This window comes from Zophobas morio, unplaced genomic scaffold (genome assembly GCF_036711695.1).
Source record: "Zophobas morio isolate AGI-343-1 ecotype UQ-CSIRO unplaced genomic scaffold, CSIRO_AGI_Zmor_V1 ptg000006l, whole genome shotgun sequence".
NCBI classification, from domain to species: domain Eukaryota; kingdom Metazoa; phylum Arthropoda; class Insecta; order Coleoptera; family Tenebrionidae; genus Zophobas; species Zophobas morio.
Window position 1 is genome coordinate 8,937,649 of NW_026972111.1, and position 27,856 is coordinate 8,965,504.

Consider the following 27,856-nt stretch of genomic DNA (forward strand, 5'->3'; position numbering starts at 1 on the left):
AAATACATGTGCAGCACTATGTTATTTTATACAATTTGAAACCCATTCACTATGTACAATTTTGAAGTGACGTCATCGCACTATTGGTGGAGATGGTTAGACAAATTTTGGTTAGCGTTTTACCATCTACATGATATTCCCAATATACCTAAATACAAAATTTGACAACAATCAGCCCAGTACTTTCGGAGATTATCTGTCTAATAAAAATCCGGGACGGCAGACTGATGGACAGACAGACAGATAGCAAACAGACAGACAGACAGACGGAAAGGGGTCTTGAAAGGTCGAAAAAACGTAAAAGTTGACAGTCGGTCGACGGACTCGATTACCATACTTTCTTTGCTTACGCTCGGGAAGTAAAAAAACTGGAGGAATGTGGGATAATTTGGAAAAATTTGCAGACCTGAAAGAATCTGAATAGAACTGAAATTTGAAAGAATTTTGAGGATTCATGACGGTGTCTTGATAGAATCTTAAAAAATTGAAAGAGTTGGAATCAATCCGGAAGCATCCAAAATTGCATCCGGAATAATCAGAAAGAATAAAAAAAAAATCGAAAAAATCTGAAAGAGAGAATCTGAAAGAAAAAAAAACATTTGAAAGAATCTGGAAGAATTTGAGGGAATCTGAGAGAAATTGCGACATCGGAAAGAATCTGAGAGATTCGGAAAGTATTTGAAGGAATCTGAGGAAACCTGTAGGAATCCGTGAGAATCTCGAAGAATTTAGAAAAATTTTGAACAATTTGGAAAAGCCTGCAAGAATTTGAAAGTAAGTATCTGTATGGTTTCAAAACGACTTGAATAGAATTCGAAAATTCGAAAGAATCGTGAAGATTCGTGACGCTGTCTTTGAAAGAATCTGAAAAAGTTCGAAAAAATCCAAAAGAATTCGAAAGGAGAAAAAGGAAGGATCCAAAGCGATCTTGAAAAATTCTGAAGAAATCTGAGGGAATTTTCAGGGATACTGAGAGAATCTGAAAGAATACCTAGAAAAGAATCTGCAGCAAAGTGTATTTTTTCTAGAAACTTTCGCATTAATTTTTCAACATTTTGATACTGTGTTTTACGTTTTGCAAAGTAAGTTCGTTCACAGATATTCTCAGAGCCAGGAATTTGCTATAAACTACTTTAGGTAAATTACGCGAATTTAGACGTTATAAACGATTCAGTATTTTTAACGATTGTCTATTATAGACTTATGCATGCCGATATCATAACACTTCCATTTTTTAGAATTACTTATTAGAGGTTACTCAAAAAAAAAAGATGAAAAAGGTAGTTTATTCTATTGCTAAATCATAAAAAAAATTACTCATACAGTATTGTTATTAGTAATTATTATTATGACACTGCATCTATCCAAATTGATATACGTGTCTTTGCAAAAAATGTCGTCATAAAATTTTGTAATGGAAAAACTACTTGAAACAAACCCATAGCATACTTCTTTACTGTTACTTTAACAATACATACATACTTACCGTTATTTTGACTTATAAAATTTATCATAATTTTTTTAATAATATGACCCAATCTTGTAAAAGTAATAATAAAAGTACCTATCTAAAAAGTACTATAAATTTAAAAATGGGTAGTAATAGATCTGGTTACTTTATTTTTTAAACGTTACGTTTGCGCGTTTTAAATTATGATTGACAACCCTGGTTCTCTATGTGGTTCCCCGTGAATCACAAAGAGTATAAGTGTTTTGTGCTACAACCTGTATGTATCAGAGTGTTAAAAGAGTCTGATTTTAATCATGTCACTGATTATAATTTCCTTATCAATAAGTGAATATCCAGTGATAATAGCAGACAAACATAAACCTAATCGATAATAATAAGTGAGAGTTATAATCTAAGTTTTGTGTAAGTAACTGTCAGAATATATATCTAATATTTTCAACTTCTTGTGAGTTAAAATGGCAAACGAAGAAGAAACGCCTACAAAAATGATTACTATTACTGATTCTTCGAAGATTTACGAAGATATGTCCGCCTTCTACCAGAAAGAGACGTTTTCTGATATAAAGTTTATCTTATCTGAGAAAAAAATCCCCGCACACAAAGTATAGGTTTTTTATTCAATTACATATAGGATGAATTTAACTAAATTTAACTTTTAGATAGTTCTCGCTGCCAGATGCAAATTTTTTGAATCTATTTTAATGCAAGACCCCAAACAAGTAAGCAACTCATTATAAAATTGTTAAAAATAATTGTCCTATTTTAGTCGGAGATGATTTTAACAGATGTTCCTCCAAAAGCTTTCGAAGTAGTACTGAATTATATTTATACTGGTTGGACAAAAATCACTCACGTCATTTTAAAGATTTTTCTTTTCTAAAATCTGTTACAGGATCTGTTTTTATCAAATTATCCTATGAAGACGACGTATTCGACGTATTGCAACTGGCACATAAATACTCGCTAAAACCATTAGAAAACATAATAAATAAAACAATGACAAGTATGATTAATACGTCCAACGTTTGTTTATTTTTAAACAAAGCCGACGAACTCGGGATGGATGAATTAAAACAAGTTTGTCTTACCTTTATTGACAACCATCTTTCAGAAATAAGGGGAAACAAATTTCTGAACCTTCTAACACAAGTAAGGTGCCATGCGTTCTGTCATTGTTAATATGAACATTGTATTTTAGACATCCATGGTTAAACTGCTGGAGAGAGATTCCTTTCCCGCCCTCGAAATCGAGGTTTTTGAAATAGCAGCAAGCTGGTGCAAAACCAACGCTGATTTTAACAATTTAGTTACTGGATGTGTTCAGTTGACTAAATTAACGCCAGACGAAATTTTGAATGTTGTTTGGCCCTCTAAAGTAATAGACAGCGATAGATTATTGAATGCTCTCGCATACATCAAAAATAAGAGTTCAAATACGGTACCACGAAAAATGACACAATGTAAGTAGGTCTAACGTGTATAGTAAGTAAGAAGTATTACAATGTATGTTTTTCTACCGCGCACGTTTTTTGATTTTCTAATAGAGCTATTAAAGCACCCAAACGACGTCAAAGCGGTTCGTTAATTGCGCAAAGGGGTTCTGAAACAGATCTGGTGTAATTTAGATCGGTAAAATTGGTAGCCATGACAAGAAATATCAGGTGTATGTCAGTGGCAAATGTCAGATTAAAATTTTCCGTATTTCGGGAGGCGTAAGGACTTCACTAACTTCTTCACAAGACATTTTAACTAATCTTAACTTACAGAAACTCGAATTGATCAAACTCACCCATCACCAACCGCGACAAAATTCCCCAGATTTAAAAAAACGCAAATTTCAATTAAATTTTGCGAAAAAACGTGCGCGGTAAAAAAAATTGTATAAATAACTCGGTCATAAGGCCATTGTGGCACTCATCCTTTATATAACTCAATATTTGCCTTATGAAACTCGTTCTTGAATATAGTATTAATGCTTTTAGTAAAAAATAAAAATATTGCTATAGCAGCATATAATACTACAGTAATTTCTGGGTTAAATACGGCAATGTTACTAGAAGGAACTGAAGAGGAGGAAGAAGGTGCTTACCACGACGAAAATGATAAAAATGGTATTACTTTAGACTTAGGTTCGAAAAAATCCTTCAATCACATTAAAATGAAGATATTAGGGTAAGTTACTGATGTGCTTAAAGCGTCCCAGAGTTCTAGGTCTATGTTTAAATAATTTTAGAAAATATTATTCCTCTTACTACCTAGAAACTTCACATAACCAAAAAAAGTGGCACAAACTTATTGATTACAGTCAATATTCGTGTAGTCATGAACAGAATTTGTATTTTGATGGAGTACAACAAGCTAGATACATTCGAGCAGTCTTTTCAAAGGTATGTATTAATAAAATTACGGTTTATTTTTGGAAGTTTGTCATTTTAATGATACAGAAGAATATTTAATTAATAATACTTTTTCAAAAAATTTCGGGCAAATGACATTAACATGAAAGTCATATTCCCACTGCTTTTCATTGATCTATGAGAACCTGATTTGCTCATATTGCCCGAAATTTTTTAGAACTGATGTATTCTACTGGAAATTTCTAAGGGAAATATATTTTATTACATCTGTAAATGGTTCGTAGCAACCGTTGGTAGTAATTGTTTTGTCAAAACATGATTTATAATAATACCGTGTGTTCAATAATTATTTAGATCAAAGAACGCTGTGAGGTTTTGAACGTATGTCTTCTCGGTTTCGGATACTTTTCAGATTATGCAGTTAAACAAACACATGTGTAATGTTGGTTCCATACCGACATAAATAAATTTACAAACGAAGGTTAGCTTTTGCTTGTTCCAAGCTTGAAAAACTAGTGAAAGAAAATAACTTCTGCAGATTTGTAAATAAGTTTACGTAAAAGGATAAAACAATCTTAAATAAACTGTTGGAAATTGAATGTAAACTTATCTGTATCATCAAAGAGTTCACGTAAAAAATTCAAATTGTCTACTGCAATTCTGTTATCATTAGTATTATACTGAACCTATCCAAAGTGATATACGTATCTTTGCAAAAATGTTGATGACGTCATCACAAAATTTTGTTAAGGGGAAACTCATTTGGATCGTACGCCCGCACGCTTCTTTACATTTACTTTAACGTTACATACATATCTTTATTACTTCCCGAGCGTAAGCAAAGGAAGTATTGTAACCAAGTCCGTCGGCTGACTTCTACTTTTACGTTTTCTCGATCTTTCATGACCCCTAGAATACGAAGAAATAGGTCTCCCATTTCCGTCTGTCTGTCCGTCTGTCCGTCCGTCTGTCCGTCCGTCTGTCCGTCTGTTCGTCTGTCCGTCTGTCTGCCGTTTAGGATTAGGATTAGGAATATCATGTAGATGGTAAAACGCTAACCAAAATTTGTCTAATCATCCCCACCACTAATGCGATGACGTCACTTCAAAATTGTACATAGTAAATGGGTCTTAAATTGTATAAAATAACATAGTCCTACACATGTAGTTTACGACTCCGAATTCAGTTTTTACCCGAAAAGTCCAGATTTTTGGAAAAAAATCAAAATTATAAAACAACATTTTGCAATTTAATTTTGAATCTGCTAACCCAAATGTTTTGAAATGTTGCAGATGTTTTAAGGCTCTAAAGAGCATCATAAATCTTTAGTCAAAATATATTTGGTTATCCCCTCCAAAAACTTGATGACGTCAGCTCAAAAGTTTGCCGAATAAATCCTATCTAAAATGTACAAAATATGATGCGTCTGTACTTGTGATATATCACTCCATTCATATTTTTTGGATTTGCATATACAGGGTGACTCAAAAAAATTAATGAATGCGCAAAATTTATTTTACTGATTTACTCAGGAACTACAAAACCGAATGCTTTGAAATCTTGAAGATGTTTTAAAATTATCATAACCATGGTAAATTTTTGATCAAAATGTATTTGGTCGTCCCCCCATAAAAAATTTATGACGTCACCACAAAATTTTGCTGAATGAACCCTATCTAAAATACACAAAATATGGTGAGTCTCTTCTTGTGATTTATCATTCCATTCAAATTTTTTCTATTTCCATATACAGAGTGACTCAAAAAATTAATAAATGGGTGAATTTATTTTATTGAGTTAATCAGGAACTACAAAACCGAATGCTTTGAAATCTTGCAGATGTTTTAAGGTTATAAAGAGCATAATAAATGTTTAGTCAAAATACATTTGCTTACCCCCTCCAAAAAATTGTTGACGTCAGCTCGAAAGTTTGCCGAATAAATCCTATCTACACTGTACAAAATATGATGAGTCTGTACTTGTGATTTATCACTCCATTGATATCTTTTGGATTTGCATATACAGGGTGACTCAAAAAAATTAATGAATGCGTAAATTTATTTTATTGATTTAATCAAGAACTACAAAACCGAATGCTTTCAAATCTTGCAGATGTTTTAAGGTTATAAAGAGCATAATTAATGTTTAGTCAAAATATACTTGCTTATCCCCTCCAAAAACTTGATGACGTTAGCTCAAAAGTTTGCCAAATAAATAATATCTCAAACGTACAAAATATGATGAGTCTGTACTTGTGATCTATCACTCCATTCATATTTTTGGTTTTGCATATACAAGGTGACTCAAAAAAATTAATGAATGCGTAAATTTATTTTATTGATTTACTCAGGAACTACAAAACATAATAGGCATGCAGTCGTCACATTTCCGACAGCGAGGGAAGTACTGTCTAAACTCTTTAGACCAATTTTTTTTATAAGTAAAATCAAAACTATAAAGCCGACTGTCCCGAAATCTTGCAGAATAAATCCTGTATAAAATGTACAAAATAAATGTGGGGCTCCACATATAAGATAACAGTGGCTTCATATTTTATAGATTTGCTTATACAGGGTGTCTCAAAAGTGATAATGAATTTATTTTATTGATTAAATAAAAAACGTTTTCACTCGTTTTTGAAGTTCTATAAATAAAGTGTTGATTTATTAGTGTTGCACTCCATCTACCCAAACCTAATTTATTTCTTCCTACAAAAACATTCGTGAATTCGTCATAAAACTTCATTAAGAAAAACTCACTTTACCTGTAATTTAAAAGTTCACACTTGTTTTCATTTTAACTTACATATATGCACTGTCATATAAAAACAAAGTTTTTTTTTCAGAAGTAACTACTTAAATTGAAATAATAGTGTTACCATACACGGGTGTTTAATACCGAGGTGGGTAAAACTCAACAATGTATTTCTCAGCAACTCAAATTTACACAACTAACTATTACAGCGATTATGTACAGATTCGACTCGCTTACTGAATAATCTCGTTCCCGAAGGTGGCCTCTATTTAAATTCATACTCCCCTTCTAGATATTTTGCAATCTAGTTCTTTCTGTAATACCTATCGCAACTTCCGCTTCCAGGCTTTTTGCCGCCCGGCCGCCGTCACAGACGATGAGTCACTCATCATCGCGGTATATACTAGAACCCATAGGCGTCGTACCGAGGCGGCGTATGGGTTTCTTTCGTAACAATTACTTATAATATAAATATATTATGATGAGTGGTGTATTTTGAGAGGAAACTCGCAACACTGTTATTTAAGTACATAGTTACAAACTTGAGAAATTCATACACTACATGCATACATCATATTAAATAATTATTCTTTTAGGTCTGTAATCTTTGGTTCGATTATTATTTACTTACAATAGTAATTTAAACGAATATACTAAAGGGAATATTATTTTTGTAGCAAATTTCTCTTGGTAAATTTGAAGTTTCCTTCGACAGCAAAATTCCTGAAGTACACAAACAAATTATATATCCACTATCAAACGTTGTATCTTCTGAAACCAAAATATTTGTGGGGTAAGTTACTTTAATGTAAAGTATGTTTACGTCAGCGTAAACATATTTTAAAATATATTTCTGATTTTTTTTTCGTTTACCAAAATAGGCACAAACGTCGTGATATCTTCACTACAATAACGCTCATTTTAAGTAAGGATGTTATTGTTTCTTATAACGAATATAAAATGTCAATCCGTCATTTTAGATCAGCCATACATGATTTCGTACATGACAGTTTTGTTACGATTTTATGTATTTATTGATGGAATAGAAACATCTACGGATTATGCAAACTGGCAGACACTTGAAAGCGTGACAAATGAAAAAGATACCAGCCGTCGTCATATTTTACGTTTTAAGGAAAGAATAGTCAATTCCATTAAAATTACTGGCCAACTTTCTTCTGATAAGGTTAGTTATACTTTTGATAACGAATTTATCGAAATTTTACTTATGCAAAGTATTTTCATTAAACAGACATGGAAAAACTTTAAAGAGTTTTTGGAAGATTTTGAGTGCTTTTATGTAAGAGACGACGAAAACTAGTTCCCAGCATTCCGTTTTTATAGATTTATAATTAAATTTGATCTTGTGACCTAAAATACAAACTGATGTAACATAAATTTTTCAAATAAACTAATGTCACTTCGAAAATTTTTTAATGAATAGCAAATTTTGGATATTTTGTTATTATTATTTTAGAAGGTATCACGCTTATTTAATGGATTATACATAGATTTCGTATTTATTAGGTTTCGTAAGTTGATATTCGTAGATAGAATTGAAGTTCTTGTGTCTTATTATATTTATGCATGTAAGTTTACTCCTATGTATGTAGAGTTATATTTTAATATAAGAATTAAAATGTTGGGAGCGTTTAATTATTACCTCTTCCCTGGATGGTGTAAAATTTAAATAAAAACATCTCTATTTTAAATATCGTTAGTTAAAATAGAACTGAAGCCTGCATAAGTGAATTTCCTGTCACTTGTTTGTTGATTTTGCTTAAAATTTAGCAGTTGGGAACAGCTTTCGGTTGACAGAGAAGACTTTTTATTAAGAAAAACTCATCATTTAACAGAAGAGGTAACGATTTTATAAAATGAATTAAAAAAAAAGAAAGATTTTTCTATATTTTGCTTTCGATTGTGTGTACTGTACTGCAAGATTTGGCGAGCAGTTTTACAGCTCTATCTGTTGGCCGTTCAGAGTATACCCAAAATTTTGAGAAGACGTTATCCCGTTGTTGGTGGGGATGATTAGACAAATTTTTAGTTAGCGTTTTGTCGTCTGTATGATATTCCTAATCTACGTATAAAATTTGACAACAGTTGCTCCAGTACTTTCGTAGATGTCTACTAAATATCGACAAACGACTGATATAAAGGAACGAGATACCTATTTTTGCGTACTCTAGGGGTTATGAAACGTCGAGCAAACCACAGATAGACTCATAATACAATGCTTACTTCCTTAGCTTACGCCCCAAAAGTAAAAAATTGGTCTAAAGAGTTTAGACAGTACTTCCCTCGCTGTCGGAAACTTGACGACTGCATGCCTATTGTGTTTTTTTCTCATTACATTTTTGTAGTGGGAATTTAAAAAAAAATGCGATGACGTCATCAACATTTTTGCAAGGACACGTATATCACTTGGGAAAGATGTAGTGTAATACTAAGAATAAAATTATTGTATTCCCAAATTTTCGGGAAAATGAATTGGGTCGTTTTGAATATTGATTTGTAATAATCAATAAAATAACGAAACAATTTACTCACGTATACGGCGCCGGCGTGTACTAGGAGAGGCAACTGAAAATCGTTTATGTATAAGCATTCTTAATTTAAGATGACAAGCGTAACAGCATACGTGAGAGTCAAACAGAGAAACTGTAGACAAAACGACCATCGGTTTTATTGCTTCGACTTCGGCTTATTATATAAAACACTGGGTTTTATTTTCATTTTTGACGGTGGAATTCACAATTGGTTGATTATAAACATGTCTATTCCACATTCGCGGAACCTAGTCAGCGCATAAAACAAATGTACGTCTGTGATGTTAAAATCGATGTAAATATATTTACATCGACTTTAACATTACGCTTATAAGCGTGCTACCCTTACGTTTCAACCGAGTTTTTACTTTAAAAAATTTTGTGTCTACCAAATTGGGTTGATCCAATGTAATACTAATAATAAGTGTTGCCTTTAATTTAATCAATAAAATAAATTGACTTCATTAATTTTTTTGAGCCACTTCTTAAGAAAATCTAAAAAATATGAATGGAATATAAATCACAAGTACAAACTCATCATATTTTTTGCATTTTAGATAGGATTTATTCAGCAAAATTTTGTGGTGATGTCATAAATTTTTTAGGAGGGACGACCAAATACATTTTGATCAAAAATTTACAATGCTTATGATAATTTTAAAACATCTTCAAGATTTCAAAGCATTCGGTTTTATAGTTCCTGAGTAAATAAGTAAAATAAATTTTGCGCATTCATTAATTTTTTTGAGTCACCCTGTATATGCAAATCCAAAAAATATGAATGGAGTGATATATCACAAGTACAGACGCATCATATTTTGTACATTTTAGATAGGATTTATTCGGCAAACTTTTGAGCTGAGGTCATCAAGTTTTTGGAGGGGATAACCAAATATATTTTGACTAAAGATTTATGATGCTCTTTAGAGCCTTAAAACATCTGCAACATTTCAAAACATTCGGGTTAGCAGATTCAAAATTAAATTGCAACTCAATATGGAATCATAAACTACATGTCTAGCACTATGTTATTTTATACAATTTGAAACCCATTCACTATGTACAATTTTGAAGTGATGTCATCGCACTATTGGTGGAGATGGTTAGAGAAATTTTGGTTAGCGTTTTACCATCTACATTCTACATGATATTCCCAATATACCTAAATACAAAATTTGACAACAATCAGCCCAGTACTTTCGGAGATTATCTGTCTAATAAAAATCCGGGACGGCAGACGGATGGACAGACAGACAGATAGTAAACAGACAGACAGACGGAAAGGGGTCTTAAAAGGTCGAGAAAACGTAAAAGTAGAGAGTCGGTCGACGGACTCGATTAGCATGCTTCCCTTGCTTACGCTCGGGAAGTTAAAATACTGGAGGAATCGGGAATAATTTGGAAGAATTTGCAGAGATCTGAAAGAATCTGAACAGATCTGAAAAATATGAAAGAATCTTGAGATTTCATGATGGTGTCTTGATAGAATCTTAAAAAATTGAAAGAATTAAAAACAATCAATCCGGAAGCATCGAAAATTGCATTCGGAATAATCAGAAAGAATAAAAAAAAATCGAAAAAATCTGAAAGAGAGAATCTGAAAGAAAATGAAAGCATTTGAAAGAATCTGGAGGAATTTGATGGAATCTGAGGAAACCTGTGGGAATCTGTGAGAATCTCGAAGAATTTAGAAAAATCTGGAACAATTTGGAAAAGCCTGCAAGAATTTGAAAGTAAGTATCTGCACGGTTTTAAAACGACTTGAATAGAATTCGAAAATTCGAATAAATCGTGAGGATTCCTGACGGTGTCTTTGAAAGAATCTGAAAAAGTTCGAAAAAATCCAAAAGTATTCGAAAGGAAGAATCTTAAAAAAAAAGAATCTGAAAACATCTGAAAGAATCTGTGGGAATCCAAGAAAATCTGGGGGAACATGAAACTAACAATCGGAAAGAATTAGAAAGAATCAGAGGGTATCGGAAAGAATCTCAGGAATAATCTAGACGAATCTAGGTAAACCTGGAAGGATCTGAGAGAATTTGAGAGAATCTAGAAAAATGTAGAAAAAATGGAAGAATGTAGAACAGTCTGCAGGGATCTGAAAGAATTCAAAGCGATCTTGAAAAATTCTGTGGAAGACTGAGTGAATATTCAGGGATATTGACAGAATATGAAAGAATAGAAAGAAATCTGTAACAAAGTGAATTTTTTCTAGAAACTTTCGCATTAATTTTTCAACAAGTCTTGCACGAGATTTCTCTTTGTTGATACTGCCAGTTCGAACAAATCTGTTGATTGCGGCTCTAATCTGAGCCTTTAACGATGTTTCTTGAATTATTAAATCAGGTTATTCTTGGTTACAAGCGGACATAACGATGAAAGTGTCTTGTTCAACAGAATAAACCATTTTCGCAGGCTTTGCTTACTAGCACAAAACAAAGTTTTCGTACGCAACCACCAAGAGTGCGAAGCGGGATTTTTGAAATCCATGGCAACTACGCCCTTAGAATCTGGGGAATCTGATCTCAGGTGCCGTCACTGCTATCCGTAGACGCCGGATCCAGGTTGTGGGCCACCTCTTCCCGAAACTCCTCGTGGAAAAGACCTCCATCTTGCCCGTTTTCTTCCCGAGCTCCTCACTCGACCCTCGCCCCCGCTATCTCTCCTGTTCTTATCTCCTCTTTTTCTGTCCCGTTTTTCCGATAGCTCCCACCAACACCACGCGTGATAGACGCGTTCTTTCTTTTAATAAGTATTAAAGAATTTAAAATTAAATAAATACCCGGTACAATGACTATGAATTTTTGAAATTATCGGACCAATTATTGCGAAATATTATTTTAATATTAACGTAAAATTAGTAAAATATGGAGTTACTTTAAGATAGTTATGTTGTTAAGAATAGTTTTAACTAGCGTGTATAATAAGTGTGTATTATCGCCGGAAGTTAGGCAAGCAGGAATTCTATCTTGCCCCTAGGATCTAGCTTCACCACCGCGCTCCCCTTTTTAACCCCCACCTACATATATAGAACATAGACAAAGACATGTGTTGTTCTTCGTTCGCTATATTAACAGCAGACGAGACAGTCATCAGTGCCCGTCGGTCCGGTTTTTGTAAACTACATTGTTTGAAGATTGTGGAGGAAGATTAGCATCACAGGGTGAGTCCTTCATCCATCTTCCTAAAATTGTTATTTGTTTAATCGGTTTCTGTATCGTAAACATCGTACCAGACTGTTTAATTAGTCCATAGTTTACAGTTGTTTTTTTGTTTAATTGCTTGTGTTAGCTTGGGCTTGAACAAGAGTCCAACGGAAACGTTCGTTATTTTGAATTTTCCTTGCATCGATGCAAATTCCAAACATTTTGCGTCGCACTGTGATTTTGCTTTTGCTCAACGGAAACTTTGGAAATATGTAGACAATATTTTCAATTTTCTTTACGTCGACGCGGATTCGGAATATTTTCTAATGGCGGCCAAATTGAAGGTGGTATGGAACTGTTGGAAGAACACAAGGTAGCCACCTCCGCGTTAGTAGAAACCCCGCTCAGAGGTTTGTTTTCTTTTCGTTCAGCGCGTGCAGAAAATTGCAGATTTTCGGAAATAGGACGCGTCGCTCATGGTGTTTATCCAATATGGCCGACCCCGATTTTGAGACCGAAGACACGGTGAATAAGACTTTGATCGACTATATTCTGAAATTGGACTAAAATATAATAAACTTTTCCTCGCATGTTACGTTACGGAATTTCGATGACGATTTTGTAAAATGGTCCTTAGCCCCAGAGGACAAATTTCAGTATTTACTTAGTTGCTTGTCCGGTGTGGGTTACGCCTTAAGAATAGAACACTCTGTATAGTAAAAAATAATTTTAGAGTATAATCTTCAAAGAACCGTAAAACTTTGGTCTTTGATTTTTTTTCTATTTCTAATAATTAATGAATTATAGAGGAACACACGCTTGGTGACTCATCCTGTGTAATATTTTATTATAAGCAGTGGGAATCTTTGGCCGTAAACATCTATTCAATCACAGTGTGACCAATATCTCCGGGTGAGAAGTGAGGCGCGAGAGGTTTCCACCCCAGTAGAACAGTGGCGGACGAGTTTCAGTTAATACAAATTCAGGACAAAAGAAATTATTAATTTTTAAACAAAATTTGTTTAGTTAGTACACTTCCCTAGTTCGCATATCTGTTCATTTTAAACATCCAGTATACTATGGAACAGTGACAAATGTTCTATTGTTTTGATATTAAAACTGATATTAAAACTAATAGAAAGTAGTAATCACTAGTTACGCCACTGACTCGCTCACGAATGTGTACGAACAGAGCAGAGGGTTTGTACAGTTGATCCAAAACTTTTCTGATAAAGGGAGGCTGGTGGTGGGTGTACATAAGAATGTCTATTTCTTTCCAATACACTAGCTCTATATATTCGGTCTCTATCAATGTTGCCCTACGTGCTCACCACAGCCCCCCTTTATCCGAACAGTTTTGGATCAAACGGTATATGTGTGGTACAAAGCAAATCACGACGGCTGTGTATCTGTGTACATCATCGGTGATTCCTGTGGTAGCCAAGTTGTTAAAAGAGTTTGATTTTAAAATTACTTGGTAGGTCATATCATTAATAATAATTTCCGTAACAATAAGTTAATAAATCTAATGATAATAGCAGCTAAACGTAATAGTATAGTCCAAAGTACTTTATTAAACATAATAATATGAGATAACTTAGTTTTTATATATCTCTGTAACAGGGATTCTGACAAAAAAGTTTTTTTAGATGATGCAATTATCTACAACTTCTGTTAACACATTTTTGACATAGCGTTGATAGGTTTTAAAAAAATTGCGAAAAATAAGGGATAAAAAGTTTTGTAATTTAGGTCGTAGAGTTTTATCTCTTTCTTTTTGAGGAACCAGCTTGTACATCATCACATTTGGTTTTGCACAGGCAAAAAATCGATTTGAGAAGACCACATGAAAGTTTTTCATGTCCTAATTTATCATCTTTTTCTACCCATGATGTTTTTATTGTTAATGCTCGCCAAAAACTTACGAAGTACTGTTAAAATATATTTATATATGTATATAATATTTTCAGGTAAAATGGCAAATGAAGAACAACCACGTAAAAAAATTATGAGTTTCATTGATCCTTTTAAGATGTACAAAAATACAGCTTTTTTCCTCAAGAATCGGTTGTTTTCGGACGTGAAATTAATTCTTGGTGATACAATAATACCCGCACACAAAGTAGGTTATTCACCCAATTACAAATAGGATCAATTTAACCAAATTAAAATTTCAGATAGTTCTCGCCATCGAATCTAAATATTTTGAATCCATTTTTATTGAAGACCCCAACCAAGTAAGCCACTCTGTATAAAATTTCTAAAAATAAATGTCTCGTTTTAGGCGGAAATCATTATAGAGGATGTGCCTTTAAACGCTTTTGAATCAATTTTGCGTTATATTTATACCGGTTGGACTAAAATACCTCCGTTTTTTAACGTTTTTTCTTTACTAAAATCTGTTACAGGATCTGTTGTACTCAGAATGTCATATGGAGACCACTTGTTTGACGCATTACAACTGGCACGTAAACACGGGATAACATCCTACGAAAACATAGTACACAAAAGAATCGCTTCTATAATCTCCCTCACCGATGTTTGCAGGTTTTTAAACAAGGCCGACGAACTCCAGATGGATGAGTTGAAAGAAATTTGTTTCTTTTTTATAGAGAGTAATGTTTCAACAATACTGCGAACATATTTACTGAATGAGCTAACACAGGTAAGACACCATGCATTCCGTCATTTTTCATATGAAGGTTGTTTTTCAGAAAGCCATGGTACAACTGCTGAAGAGACATAGCTTCCCTGCCAACGAAACCGAAATTTTTACACTAGTAAAAAGATGGTGCACAACCAACGTGGACGTCGATAGTTTAGTTACTGGATGTGTTCAGTTGACTAAATTAACAAGAATGGAAATTTTCACCCTTGTTTGGCCCTCTAAAGTAATAGACAGCGAGCGGTTACTGGATGCTCTAGTGAAAATTCGGAATAACAGTTCAGAAACGGCACAATGTAAGTATATGATTTGTTAATTGATGAACTATGCACAGTAAAAAGTATTACAAAGAATGTTTAATGCTTTTAGTAATAAATAAAAATACAACACCCAATGATAAAGTAATTTACGACTGGAATAATGGAAATGGCGTTACTTTAGATGTTCGTATGAATAGGTTTTTTAACCACGTGAAGTTGAAGATACTAGGGTAAGTATTGATATACCCAAAGTGTCTCACAGTTTTAGCCTTGCGTTTAAAAATTTTAGAAAATCTGAATGCTCTTACTATCTTGCAACTTCATTTAACAGAGACAAGTGGGACAGAGTAATAGATTATACTCAATATGCGTGTAGACATGAACAGAATTTGTACTTTAATGAAATACAGGAGGCGAGATACATTAGAGTAGTGTTCTCAAAGGTACGTATTGATAAAATTACGGTTTGTTCCAAATTTTGAAGTTTTGTAAGACTTTCAATATTTATAAATTTCTTTCGTGGCACGTCTGCAAATATGACAAAAATTGATTATTAATAATGTAGACTATTTTCAGTATTGTACTCGATAAGTAAAAGTATTGCACTAGGTTCAGTTGACTAATAGCTAATTTCAGGTTTTTCCATTGGACTGATTGCTGTCCAACTAGCTGTACTTTAGTACTGTTCCAAAATTTTGCAAAATAAATGCTACTTAAATTCTATAACATATGTTCTGCACTTGTAGTTTATTGGTACGTCTTTATTTTTAACCGCAAACGTTAAAGTTTTGGTAAAAATCTTGGAGAAGAAGCCTGAATAAAATGTACAAAATGAATGTGTATATACATTTAGTGCGTTCATGTTTTATCCATTTGCTTATACGGGATGGCTCAGAAAAGATAATGAATTTTTTTATTGACGCGTTGTCTCGTTTTCACGAAATTCTACAAATAAAGTGTTTTTTTTTAGTATTCCAGTGTATTTACTCAAACTGATTTATTTATTTTTATTAAGAAAAACTTCCCCACTAAAAATACATACAATAGTAATTTAAATGAATTTCTTTGTAGCGAACGCAACTTGGTCAATTTCAAGTTTTCTTCGACCACGAAGTTCCTGGAGTGTGTAACCAAATTGTACGTCCATCATCAAACGTTATAAATTCTGAAACAAAAATATTTCTGTGGTAAGTTACTTTAGACTAAAGTATGTTTACATCAGCCATTTTTTGTTTTTTTTTTTTAACAATATTGAATATCGAATACAACTTTCTGTAAGAAAAAACCTCTATAACTCGTCATTAAGTTTATTTTGACTCTAGATGTTGATCACAATAATTGTTGAAAATAATTACTTTCTTTTCTTCTATAAATGCAAATGTGTTTTCTTGAAACTACAGTAAATTCAGTTTATGAAAGTGGTTCTAAATATTTATAGATGTAAACATATCTTAAAAATATACTTCTGAGATATTTTTTTTCGTTCACCAAAATAGGTCCGAACCTGGTGATAAGTTCACTGTAGGGCTCGCTTTAGGTAAGGGTGTTATTGTCTACTATACCAATATAAAATTTCCCTCATTTTAGATCAACCATACATGTTTTCGTACATGGAAGTTTTGTTACGATTTTATAAACATGTTGAGAGAATAGAAACATCTGTGGATTATGAAAACTGGCAGATAGTTGAAAATAGGGATAAAAGCTTGACAACTGAAACACCAGAAAAAAACAGCAGTCGTCTAACTTTTCGTTTTATAAATAGAATAGTCAGTTACGTTAAAGTTGTGGGTGATATTTCTTCTGATAAGGTTAGTTACACTTTTGACAACGAATCTAATGACATTTTGCTTATACAAAGTATTTCCATTAAACAGATATCTACCGACTTCAAGGCGTTTTTGGCAGATTTTCGATGTTTTGATAAGTACTACTAAAAGTATTTCCCAAAATTCTATTTTTGTACATTAATAATTAAATTTGATATATACATACATATCCTGTGATCTAGACTACAAATTAATGTAACATATATTTTTCAAATAAATTTTATATACAATACCTGTGTTTCTACTAATTTTATTTGAAATCATAGCAGGTAGAGACTTTACAAACTTAAGGCTCCGCCGCACAGTCATTAAAAGATGCCAAAATAAGGCAAAACGACAACCCATTTTGCGCCTTCATTTTAACAGTTGAAGAGCAGGGCGATACATGTGCGTGCTCATGACATAAAAATCTTTAAGGAAGAGTCTTGTATTTTTTAAAAAACGTAGCAGTTTTTAAAATAAAAAATAAAGTGCGTAAAATCCCAGCGGATTTTTAGCGAAAACTATAACTCGGTGTGCTTTTAAAAAATATCGAGGTGATAGAGAATTTTTTTCTACTTTAGGCGCCATTCTTCGTTTTCTGTAAAAATTTTAATTCTTTTAGTTATTGTAAAAAAACTGCAAAGCATTTTGGGCAAATTTTGGTAAGTTAGGCAACCCAAAATATTAGCTGAGGCGGTAAGCTGTAATTTATGGCCCACACAATAGATCACCTTTTAAATACCTTAAGCTTATTTGACCAGCCTTTGAAGTACCTGACAATAGCATTAAGAAGGGTATAGGTGAGTAAAATTTTTACAGAAATATGATGACATAACGAGGTAGCATGGGTGTTTTACAAGTTGCATATCTTTTAAAATAGAAATTTTCTTGAGGTGTGGTGGAGCCTTAACGCCAGCTCGCAACTTTGGTTCCTCGTCCTCGGGAACCCTATTTTCAACAAACTTTAGAATTTCTTCTTCGCTAGCTATAAATCCGGCCTTGACAATTACTAATCAATGCACTAACTAAACCCAACGCGTAGACCAGTAGTGAACGACGCGGGAAATTTGAACTCAGTTTATAACACGAGACTCGTATTTCAGTTCCCCGTGGGCGAAATTGAGGTGTCACTTTAACCACATCTTTAACGCTTAAATTCTACCATAAAAGTAATTTTGTTATGTATCCCACTACCTGTACCATTAAGACTTGAGGTTTTACTGTTGATTTGGATACCAAACATGAACGGAACCGATAATATTTAATAAATGTTTAAATTCACCTTTTGCCTCTACATTTGCCTCGAACGTATGTCATACGATGGGTCATACTGCCATGGACTTCCCCCTCTATATAAACAGCTTTGATTTTCATACGATACAGATATTGATGTAAATTTAAAATGATACATAAAGATGATTGATTTAAGAATCATCGTCAATCCTAAGCTGTTTTCTTTTCACACAGTTTTGCTAGAAAAGGAAAAACTCAAGCAAAAATCACTTTCATTTTAGTACTAACTGAGAATTTCGATAACGATTTTGTAAAATGGTCCTTAGCTCCAGAAGACAAATTGCAGTTTTTACTTAGTTGCTTGTCCGGTGAAGCGTTAAATTTGATTATATTTGTTACATTGAAGCTTAGACAAACATAATCCTGTTGGAGCCCATCACTTCTTGCAGAAGAGGTCACGCAAAATATGTAAAGATATTTAGGATGTTTCCTTTAAAAAAAGCCTTATAGTTAGAAATAATTTTAGAGTATAATCTTCAAAGAACCGTACAACTTTGGTCATTGATTTTATTCTATTTCTAATATAGTAATGAATCATAGAGGAACACACGCTTGGTGACTCATCCTGCATAATACTTTATTACAGTACAGTGGCGGACGAGTTTCAGTTAATACAAATTGAGGAAAAAAGAAATTATTAATTTTTAAACAAAATTTGTTTGGTTAGTACATTTCCCTAGTTCGCGTATCTGTGCATTTTATGGACTATGGAGAATGATAAATGTTCCACAATTTTGATGTTAAAACTGGTATTAAAACTAATAGAAAGCAGTAATATTACTAGTTACGCCACTGACTCGCTTACGAATGTGTACGAACACGGTACGAACAGAGTAGAGGGTTTGTACAGTTGATCCAAAACTTTTCTGATAAAGGGATGCTGTGATGGGTGTACATAAGAATGTCTATTTCTTTCCAATACACTAGCTCTATGTATTCCCTCTCTGTCTATGCTGCCCTACGTGCTCACCACAGCCCCCCTTTATCCGAAAAGTTTTAGATCAATCGGTATATGTGTGGTACAAAGCAAATCACGACGACTGTGTATCTGTGTACATCACCGGTGATTCCTGTAGTAGCCAAGTTGTTAAAAGAGTCTAATTTTAAAAATCCTTGGTAGGTGATATCAATGATAATAATTTCCTTAACAATAAGTTAATAAATTTAATGATAATAGCAGATGAACGTATAATAATATATGAGCCTAAAACTAAGTTTTATGTATCTCTGTAACAGTGATTCTGACAAAAAAGTGTTTAAGGGATTTTTTTTTTTAGATAATGCAATTATCTACAACTTTTATTAACACATTTTTGACATAGTATTACAAAAGTTGCGAACAAAAAAATAAGGGATGAAAAGGTTTGTAATTTAAGTCGTAGAGTTTTATCTCTTTTGAGGGACCAGCTTGCACATCGTCACATTTAGTTTTGGATTTTTTCATCCCATAATTTATCATATTTTTCCACACATAATGTTTTTATTGTTAATGTTCGCCAAAAACTTATGGATAAAACTATAGATAATTATACCATCTCAGATTCTCCTTAGAAATTTTTTGTCAGACTCACGGTTACGAAGTGACTATATAATATTTTCAGGTACAACCACCTAAAAAAATTATGAGTGATTCTTTTAAAATCTATGAAGAAACGTCTGCTTTTTATCAGAATGAGATATTTTCTGATGTGAGAAATAATATTAATAATGACATTAGTAATAAAATTAATAATACGTATTTGTTGACCCAGCAAATACATATTAATGTTTAATATAGGGTAACAAATATCACATAAATTCCAACATGCTGTTTAATTAATAACTAAACAAAATTAAAAAATTGTCTAAAGTCTAACTAATATAACAAAGGTGTTGTAGCATCTTGTATAAATTCAGTTACATTTATAAAAATATCAACAAACTGCTGCAAGTTATTATACAATCTGATCATATTTACCAATGGAGTGTGCATACTCGTATGTTAGTTAGTGGGTAGTGTACAACAATTTTAAACAATTTACATTTTTAAATTGAGACGGGACATTTTAATAGTTGAATTAACAACAAAATTTACAAGAGGTACAAACGAGACCATGCAATCTATAACAACACCAAGATTCACTAACTGCATACAAAGCAAGCAGTCGTCAAACTTTTCGTTTTAAAGAAATAAAACTTAATTACATTTAATATTTCGTCTAATAAGGTTAGTTACACTTTTGACAATGAATATAATGACATTCTCTTTATACAAAGTATTTCCATTAAACGGACATCGATGGACTTCAAGGAATGTTTGGCCGATTTTCGATATTATTATGTAATAAACGATGAAAAGTAGTTCCCAACATTCTATTTTTGTACATTAATAATGATTAAATTTGGTATATAGGTACATGTTCTGTGATTTAGAATACAAATTAATGTAGCATAGATTTTTACAATAAATTTTATACTCGTGTATAGTACTTATATGTTGTTTTCCTCCTTGTTATGGATGATATTAAATAAACATTCGTCTAATCTAAGATTTTTATTAACACATACCATTTTACATTTATTTTACAATTACAATTTTCCTTCTAGAACCTGAATCTGTTGTAGACAATTTCTTCTAAATTAGACGAAATTTCTGATTTAAAGTGTCTAATTGCTGAATTGTCAACAAAGCTTTCAGCCTTAGAATCCCAACTGAATACTATTGCCTCAAATCCGTCATCGGCTATTGAAAATGCTCGCAGTGAAGAAGTAATAGTAGAGGCTTCCGAAAGACTGATACGATTCTGAATGTAATACATCCCGGCATTATAGCCCTTGACACTATCAGATTGGGCTTCTGCACAAAACAATGGCAAAGCTCGAGCTGTTAAGGTAGTTTTCAGTAGTGTTCTGGATGCTCATAGAATTCTAAAAAACAAATCCTCAAATACTGCTCAAGAATACGAATTACCGACGACAAAACTCCAGCACAAATGGCTTATCTCAACAAAGTGAGAGATGAATTGAAACGACGTATTGAAGCTGGCGAAACTTGTCTGACAATCAAGTACATTCGAGGAATCCCACAAATCATAACTACTAACTCTCCAAAGAACCAGGCTTGAATCTAATATTTACGGAATTTTCTATTTGCTACACTAGTATCTGTTCCTTAACTTCCAAATTTTGTGATCTCACATTGCGTTGTCAAAACTCTGATCCTTCTTGCATTCTTATTTCAGAAACTTGGCTTAGAGATAACATTCCGGACTCAGACCTGGTTATTCCATCTACAGATGCGATCGGGTGAATAGAATCGGAGGTGGTGTCTGTATTTATATCAAAAACTCCAAATTTATAAAGTTCTCAATAATATCGCAACCTTGCCACATTGGTGACATTGACTTGTTACACCTCAATTTTTCGTCCAGTCACATCCAGTTTTCTCTGGTGTGTTTATATAGACCTCACTACAGCCCAGAAGAGAACGACAATTTATTATTTGACAAACTTTTTCAAATGAGTCATAATAATTCCAACCTAATCATATGTGGCGGCTTTAATTACTCAGATATCGAGCCAGTGACGCTATCCCGGCTAGTTCAAAATCCAGAAACTTTATTCAGTTTTTAAACAACTCCAATTTAGAGCAATTGAAACGGAGCACACTAGGTTCAGGCTTAATCAGACTCCTTCCACTTTGGACCTATATCTATCTTACTAACTCTTCTCAGCTGTTAATTGAACACGAAATCCTACCTCCAATTGGCAATTCCGATCATACTATGATCGGAACTTCCATAAGTAACACAATTCTCAAGCTTAAAAGAGTTATCAATTATTCCAACCTAGATCAAGAACTGGCGTCTGTTGACTGGGAACAAGCCTTAACTAACCGTTCGATTGATTCTCAGTGGACCATTTTTCCCAGTATCATTCAGAATTATATATCCAAAAATTCATATTTGACATATCATCGCTGGAATCCGAAGAAACCCTGCATCAAAAACGTCACGTTACTAATGTTGAAGCAAAAAAATAGGCTGTGGAAAAAATTTAACAGAACCCGACTTCAAACCGATTAATCTGTTTTCGAACTTATTCAAATAGCATGTCAAGGTTAATAAGACGAGATAAGGCAACTTATGAACAAAATATTGCCCTGAACGCCAACAAAAAGCAGTTTTACAGATATGTAAGAAACTCTTCTACAATGCACGTTCCTGTTCCAGTTCTAAAATCAATCAGTCTATTAAGCCTAGTATCGAAAATTATGGAGCACATTATAGCCAAGCAACTCACACCTTTCCTACTTCGAAATAATATTATTCCCCCTAACCAACATGGCTTTACCCCTGGAAGATCGACTTCCACCAATCTACTACCATGTATTAATGACCGGACTTTATCACTTGAAAATCACGATCCTGTAGACTGTAGACGTCATATATGTAGACTTCGCCAAAGCTTACGACAAGTTCCCACATGAAAGACTTCTTATCAAACTTAAGCACTTTCGGATCAATGGCGATCTTCACCTCTGGCTCCCTAGCTATCTAAAGAACAGATCTTTCTAAGTGAAAGTAGAAAATACGTTATCTTCTACTAAATCAGCTGTAAGTGGGGTTCCACAGGGATCAGTACTGCGTCCCATCCTATTCCTGATATTTATCTCTGATCTCTCATCACTTCTCACGACTAAATCCTCATTATATGCTGACGACTTGAAATTCTATGGCAATCCGACTCATGCCCATCAGACCCTTCAAACCAAGATCAATTGTCTGTCTTATTGGAGTGCAGTATGGCAAATGCCTATTAACGCTGACAAATGTGTGGGATCAAACAATCCAATGTGTGCATACCATCTTGATGGAATTGTCCTCAAACCAGTTTTTTCCTACTACCTTGGCATCAAGATAACATCCGACTTATCATGGTCCTCCCATATTGCCTCTATTTGCAAAAAAGCAAAATCCACTTTATTCCTTCTCTCGAAGATTTTCACGTATCCTTCTCCTGCTCGCTTTAGTAAGCTTTACACCCTTTACGTGTAAGCTTAGGCTTTGGTCGTGTACTTTTGTATTAATATATAATATATATAATATATCACGAAGTTGAGCAGTGAGGCTGAGTAGCCGATGTGGAAGAGAAAAACTGGGGGTTTGAAAGCACATAGGTCACCATTGGGTACGAGAGAGAAGTCAACGATGCCGAAGCATGATGAGCTGGTATCAACAGATGTATGCGGGCCTTTCGACAAGTCATTCCAGAAATAATGATATCTTGTTTTATTTAAAGATAGGACGAAGTTTCGCAAGGCTATTTCGTCGCAAAGAAGTCAGAACTCAATGAAGTATCCAAGGATTTTCTCATGCATACAAAGACGTTGAAGCATTCAGTGACGCAGCTCCTGGGTAACCACGGAGGAGAATTTGACATCGCAAATTCACTGGTTAACAGCGCCATAGCAAAATGACATCTGTGAGAGGAGCAATATCTTTGGGAACAATAGAACTGTGGCTGAAATGACATATCTGGAAGGAATTTGGGCCGAGCCGATCAACAGTACCACCTACATTTTGAGTAGAACAGGAAAATCATCTATAGAAAATTATAGTACCTAGTACGCTCGACAAACGGTACAGGATTTGGATACAGGAGAATCACAAAGTTATTTTGTCCAGAGATATGCAGTTTGAAGAGAAGCCAGAAGAACGCAAAGAAAAAGTGAAGTTACCTTTTCAAAATGTGCAGAAAAAAGTGTCAACTGAAAATGTATCTGAAGGTAACTCGATTAAGAGTGATTTAGAAAGTGATTCAGAGGATTATAAGACTGGAGCTAACACAGAGTCTGAAGATCAAGAGGTTTGTAAAGAAGATCAAAAGCGACAAATTCATCAAGAAGAGAAACAAGGTGTCAAGTTAGAGATTGCTCATTCCTGAACAAAAGTATTTGAAGAATTACACGATGATAACAGAGAACTTCATCAATTTAACCAATCCAGAAACTTATGAAGATGCACTTAGACGAGCTGGACAGTGTCGAGTAGACGAAATGAAAACGTAGCTGTTAATCATGGTGCTTGGGACTCTCTAAAATGTCAGGCTCATCAACAGATCAATAAACTCAAACTGGATGTTTTTGGTATCTCCATATGGCAGTCAAATTTTTTGCCTATCGATCCTAGACCCATTTCAGAAAATTGTGCTTCAGTGCTGTGCTATTATCACAATGTTCGAGGTTTGTGCACTAAATTAAATGATTTTTACTTGGCATATGCTTTAGACTCAATTATAAGGTGATTGCTCTTTCCGAAACATGATGGTTACATAAAGGAATTTATGAGACCGAATTGTTTAATGTTTTTCGTAAAGATAGGGACTATTTGGCTACTGGACGTAAGAGGGGTGGTGGAGTTTTATTAATTATTAGCAACTGATCTCAATGTTGATGCGACACTTGTGGACACTATAAATAAAGTTGCACCTGTTATCGATGTTGTCCTTGTTAAAATATCTACCAATAATCTGAGAACCACGTATATAGTTACTTACATACCACCATTTTGTGACTTAAACACTGTTAACATATTTTTTGATTGGCTACTGTCATTAGATATTTTATATAACACCGATATTCTCGTAATGGGTGACTTTAATGTCCCATTGCAAGCACTGAGTCAATATCAGCATAGGTTCATGAAAGGACGATCGACTGCAACTAATTTAGTTGCAATAACTCAGATCCTCGGCAATAGATAACGAGTTAAGATATAACGAGTGTAGAGGTCGATTAAAGTGCTGCAAGAAAAAGCTGCCTGTGTCGGTGATTTAAATCGAATTAATTGTTGATTTTGTGTATTGTCATCTACCACACCTCAAGATGTAGCAGTTATAAAGGTATCATCTTTGCATCGTATTTGTAAACTGGTTACGAAAGTCTAGAATTCGTTTGCACTCTTTTTGTTAACCTGAATTATCAAAACACTGATAGTAGTGGTCAGATAAGTTACTTGTGTTCCCTTGATTTTTCGGCAACCCAATAAACAGCCGTTTGGCTGGGTTCTGCCAAGATGTCAACAAGTCCAAATTCAACTTTTCAATTCCTAAAAAAAGAACAAGCCATTGTCCTAAATGTAATTAGTGACCTGAAATTCACAGACTATGCCGTATTATTTGCTTCTCGCGTAGCTAACAATAGAATATGTATATATTTATCTCACTAGCAAGGATTCGACCAGATTGTTACAAAAGAGCATCCCAATATAAAAATCCAAGATTATGAGACAGGAGTCAGGCGGTTTATATCTCCTGCGAAACGCATCATTCTTTCAAACGTCTGCCCTGCCATTCCACATTCCGTACTTGAAAACATTAAAAGGCTTGGATACAAAACGGTGTCGTCTATGAATTTTCTTAGAGCAAGCATCCAAAATGAGAACTACAGCCACGTTTTGAGTTTCAGAAGACAAATCTTTGTTCAGCCTACCGACGAGATTGAACTTCCTTCGTCCACGCTCATCAAGTACGAAGAGACTGAGTACGGAATATTTTTCACCCTCGGAGATCAAACTTGTTGTAAGTGTCGAAAAGCAGGACATATAGCAAGTGAATGTACAATTAATGTTGAAACTAATACTACGGTGGAGTCAAGTGTAGATAATGCACAAGGTGAACCTTGAAGACAAATTGAGTCCAACCAGTCGTCCCCTGAAGATGAATTGGAGATACCGAATCTTGTAAATAATCCTATTGAAGAAACTCGTGTTCAAGATTTAGCTGGTACGTCAAAGAAGAAGATAAAAACATCCGATTCTACAGAAAGTCTTACTGGGGTCCCTGAGTTACTTGAACCTATTAAGGAATTATTTGACTTACCTGATTCGTCTTTTCCGATAGATTTTGAATCTTTGGTCAAATTTATGGAAGAAGCCGTTGGACAATCTAACATACTTACTGTTGCTTTTGCGTGTATACAAGGAATATTGATGGCCTACTCGAAATGTTCTACAAAGTTTATCCTAAATTGACGCATAAAAGTATCAAGAACCGTGTGGTCAAGGTTCAGCGTAAGCTTAAAAAATCCTATGACCTTTACCAGGCTTGATCTGGTGGCGAACCTAACTTAGAATTCTTTTAATAGTACATATTCATGTCACAAAGCGAAAAATTTTTTAATTGCTCAATTATGTACACTAATCTTGGATCTCTGACCGCAAAGTTTGATGATTTAACAGCTCTCGTTACGCAGCAGAAACCTACTATACTCTTAACAACTGAAACTTGGTTGAATTCAAATATCACTGATTCAATAGTATCATTACCAAATTATATTCTTTACCGATCAGATCGTAAATCAGGAAGAGGAGGAGGTGTATGCATTTATCTGTCTACCCAAATAGTTTCCACCTTGTCTATATCACCTTTAGATATTGTGATTGATAATGTCGAATCATTATTTATAAAAATTTCCAATTGTCAATTGTGTTTCGTACTAAGCTGCATTTATAGGACTTCTGTGACCGATGTTCAGTTGTTTCGAACCCTGACGGAATTGGCAAATGACCATGACAATCTGGAATCGCTAATTACGCTCCGGACCAATCTTCTCAACTATTACTTGATTTCATAAACAATAGTCATTTACATCCACTTGTGAATAAACCCACGAGATACAGACAGAATCAAACGCCGTCGACCCTTGATCTCATAATATTGTCAGACGTGAATCTTCTTTCAAATTTGAATTACGGCTCTCCTGTTGGTATTTCTGACCATGTTACTTTGTCAGCACAGCTGCAACTTTTTTGTAATCTTCAGGGTAAGAAAACAGTCCACACTAAATTATATACTGACTATGCAGTGCTGAACCATAACATCAGTAATATAGACTGGAAGACTTTGCTGAGTTCGGCGTCTGTAAATGATAACTGGATCATATTTAAAGAACACTTAGTGCAATTATTTGACAAAAATACTGTTAAACAAACTATGACTCGTTCAACGAAAAAACCGTGGATTAGCAAAAAATTACTCCAGATGGTTTGTAAAAAGAGAGCATTGTGGATCTGACACTGACTATGTAGCTCCTCGGACTTATTCAAACCGTCTATCTGTAGAAATAAACGCGGCTAAAAAAAACTTATGAACTCCGTGTAGCAAATTCTAAAGATCCAAAGATACTCTACAGATATATTCGTAATAGGCTCACCGGACCTGTTAGAAATCCACAACTTCGTAACGAGAATGGTGTCATAATAACTTTATGACGAAATCATTGCCAACTTATTTGCTGAGACTTTTGCGCAATCTTATACTAGAGAGACAGTAACAAACACAACACCTCTGTTATCTACACCGAAAGTCAATTTTGCTCTTAGTGATATAGCGTTCCCGGAGGAATTAATTAAAATCAAGTTCAGTAAACTTAAATCAACCACCTCACCTGGACCAGATGGGATTACTCGGACAGTTCTTAATAAATGTGCTGAGACCGTGTGCATACCTTTGAAGATTTTAATGACACAATCTTTTCAAAACAGTCAACTTCCTGAAGATTGGAAAT

General features: G+C 34.0%; 1 protein-coding gene across 5 annotated transcripts; it reads left to right on the forward strand.

The window, feature by feature from the left end:
• Positions 1–1,821: 1,821 nt before the first annotated feature.
• On the forward strand, positions 1,822–17,223 carry LOC135123511 (BTB/POZ domain-containing protein 9-like). 5 transcript variants are annotated; one of them, XM_064048238.1, is made up of 12 exons: positions 3,778–3,858; positions 14,251–14,402; positions 14,458–14,517; positions 14,565–14,631; positions 14,689–14,945; positions 14,995–15,241; positions 15,315–15,435; positions 15,495–15,648; positions 16,277–16,392; positions 16,702–16,742; positions 16,793–17,016; positions 17,083–17,223. In XM_064048238.1, the coding sequence occupies exons 2-12, from the start codon at positions 14,256–14,258 to the stop codon at positions 17,140–17,142; spliced, it is 1,494 nt and encodes a 497-aa protein (XP_063904308.1). In that variant the 5' UTR covers positions 3,778–3,858; positions 14,251–14,255; the 3' UTR covers positions 17,143–17,223. The 5 variants fall into 5 exon arrangements, with proteins under 5 accessions (XP_063904310.1, XP_063904306.1, XP_063904309.1 ...); XM_064048237.1 differs by lacking the exon at positions 3,778–3,858 and adding an exon at positions 13,508–13,757; XM_064048236.1 differs by lacking the exons at positions 14,251–14,402; positions 14,458–14,517; positions 14,565–14,631; ... (6 more) ...; positions 16,793–17,016; positions 17,083–17,223 and adding exons at positions 1,824–2,073; positions 2,131–2,190; positions 2,238–2,304; ... (5 more) ...; positions 7,563–7,768; positions 7,835–8,225 and having other exon boundaries at positions 3,705–3,858.
• Positions 17,224–27,856: the final 10,633 nt, after the last annotated feature.

Bases quoted from the DNA above. Each gene is read 5' to 3' on its own strand.
- LOC135123511 (XM_064048236.1), top strand. From the start codon at position 1,927: ATGGCAAACGAAGAAGAAACGCCTACAAAAATGATTACTATTACTGAT. The intron at 2,074-2,130 runs GTATAGGTTTTT...TTTAACTTTTAG, and splicing joins AAAAAATCCCCGCACACAAA to ATAGTTCTCGCTGCCAGATG. The intron at 3,644-3,704 runs GTAAGTTACTGA...AAATAATTTTAG, and splicing joins ATTAAAATGAAGATATTAGG to AAAATATTATTCCTCTTACT.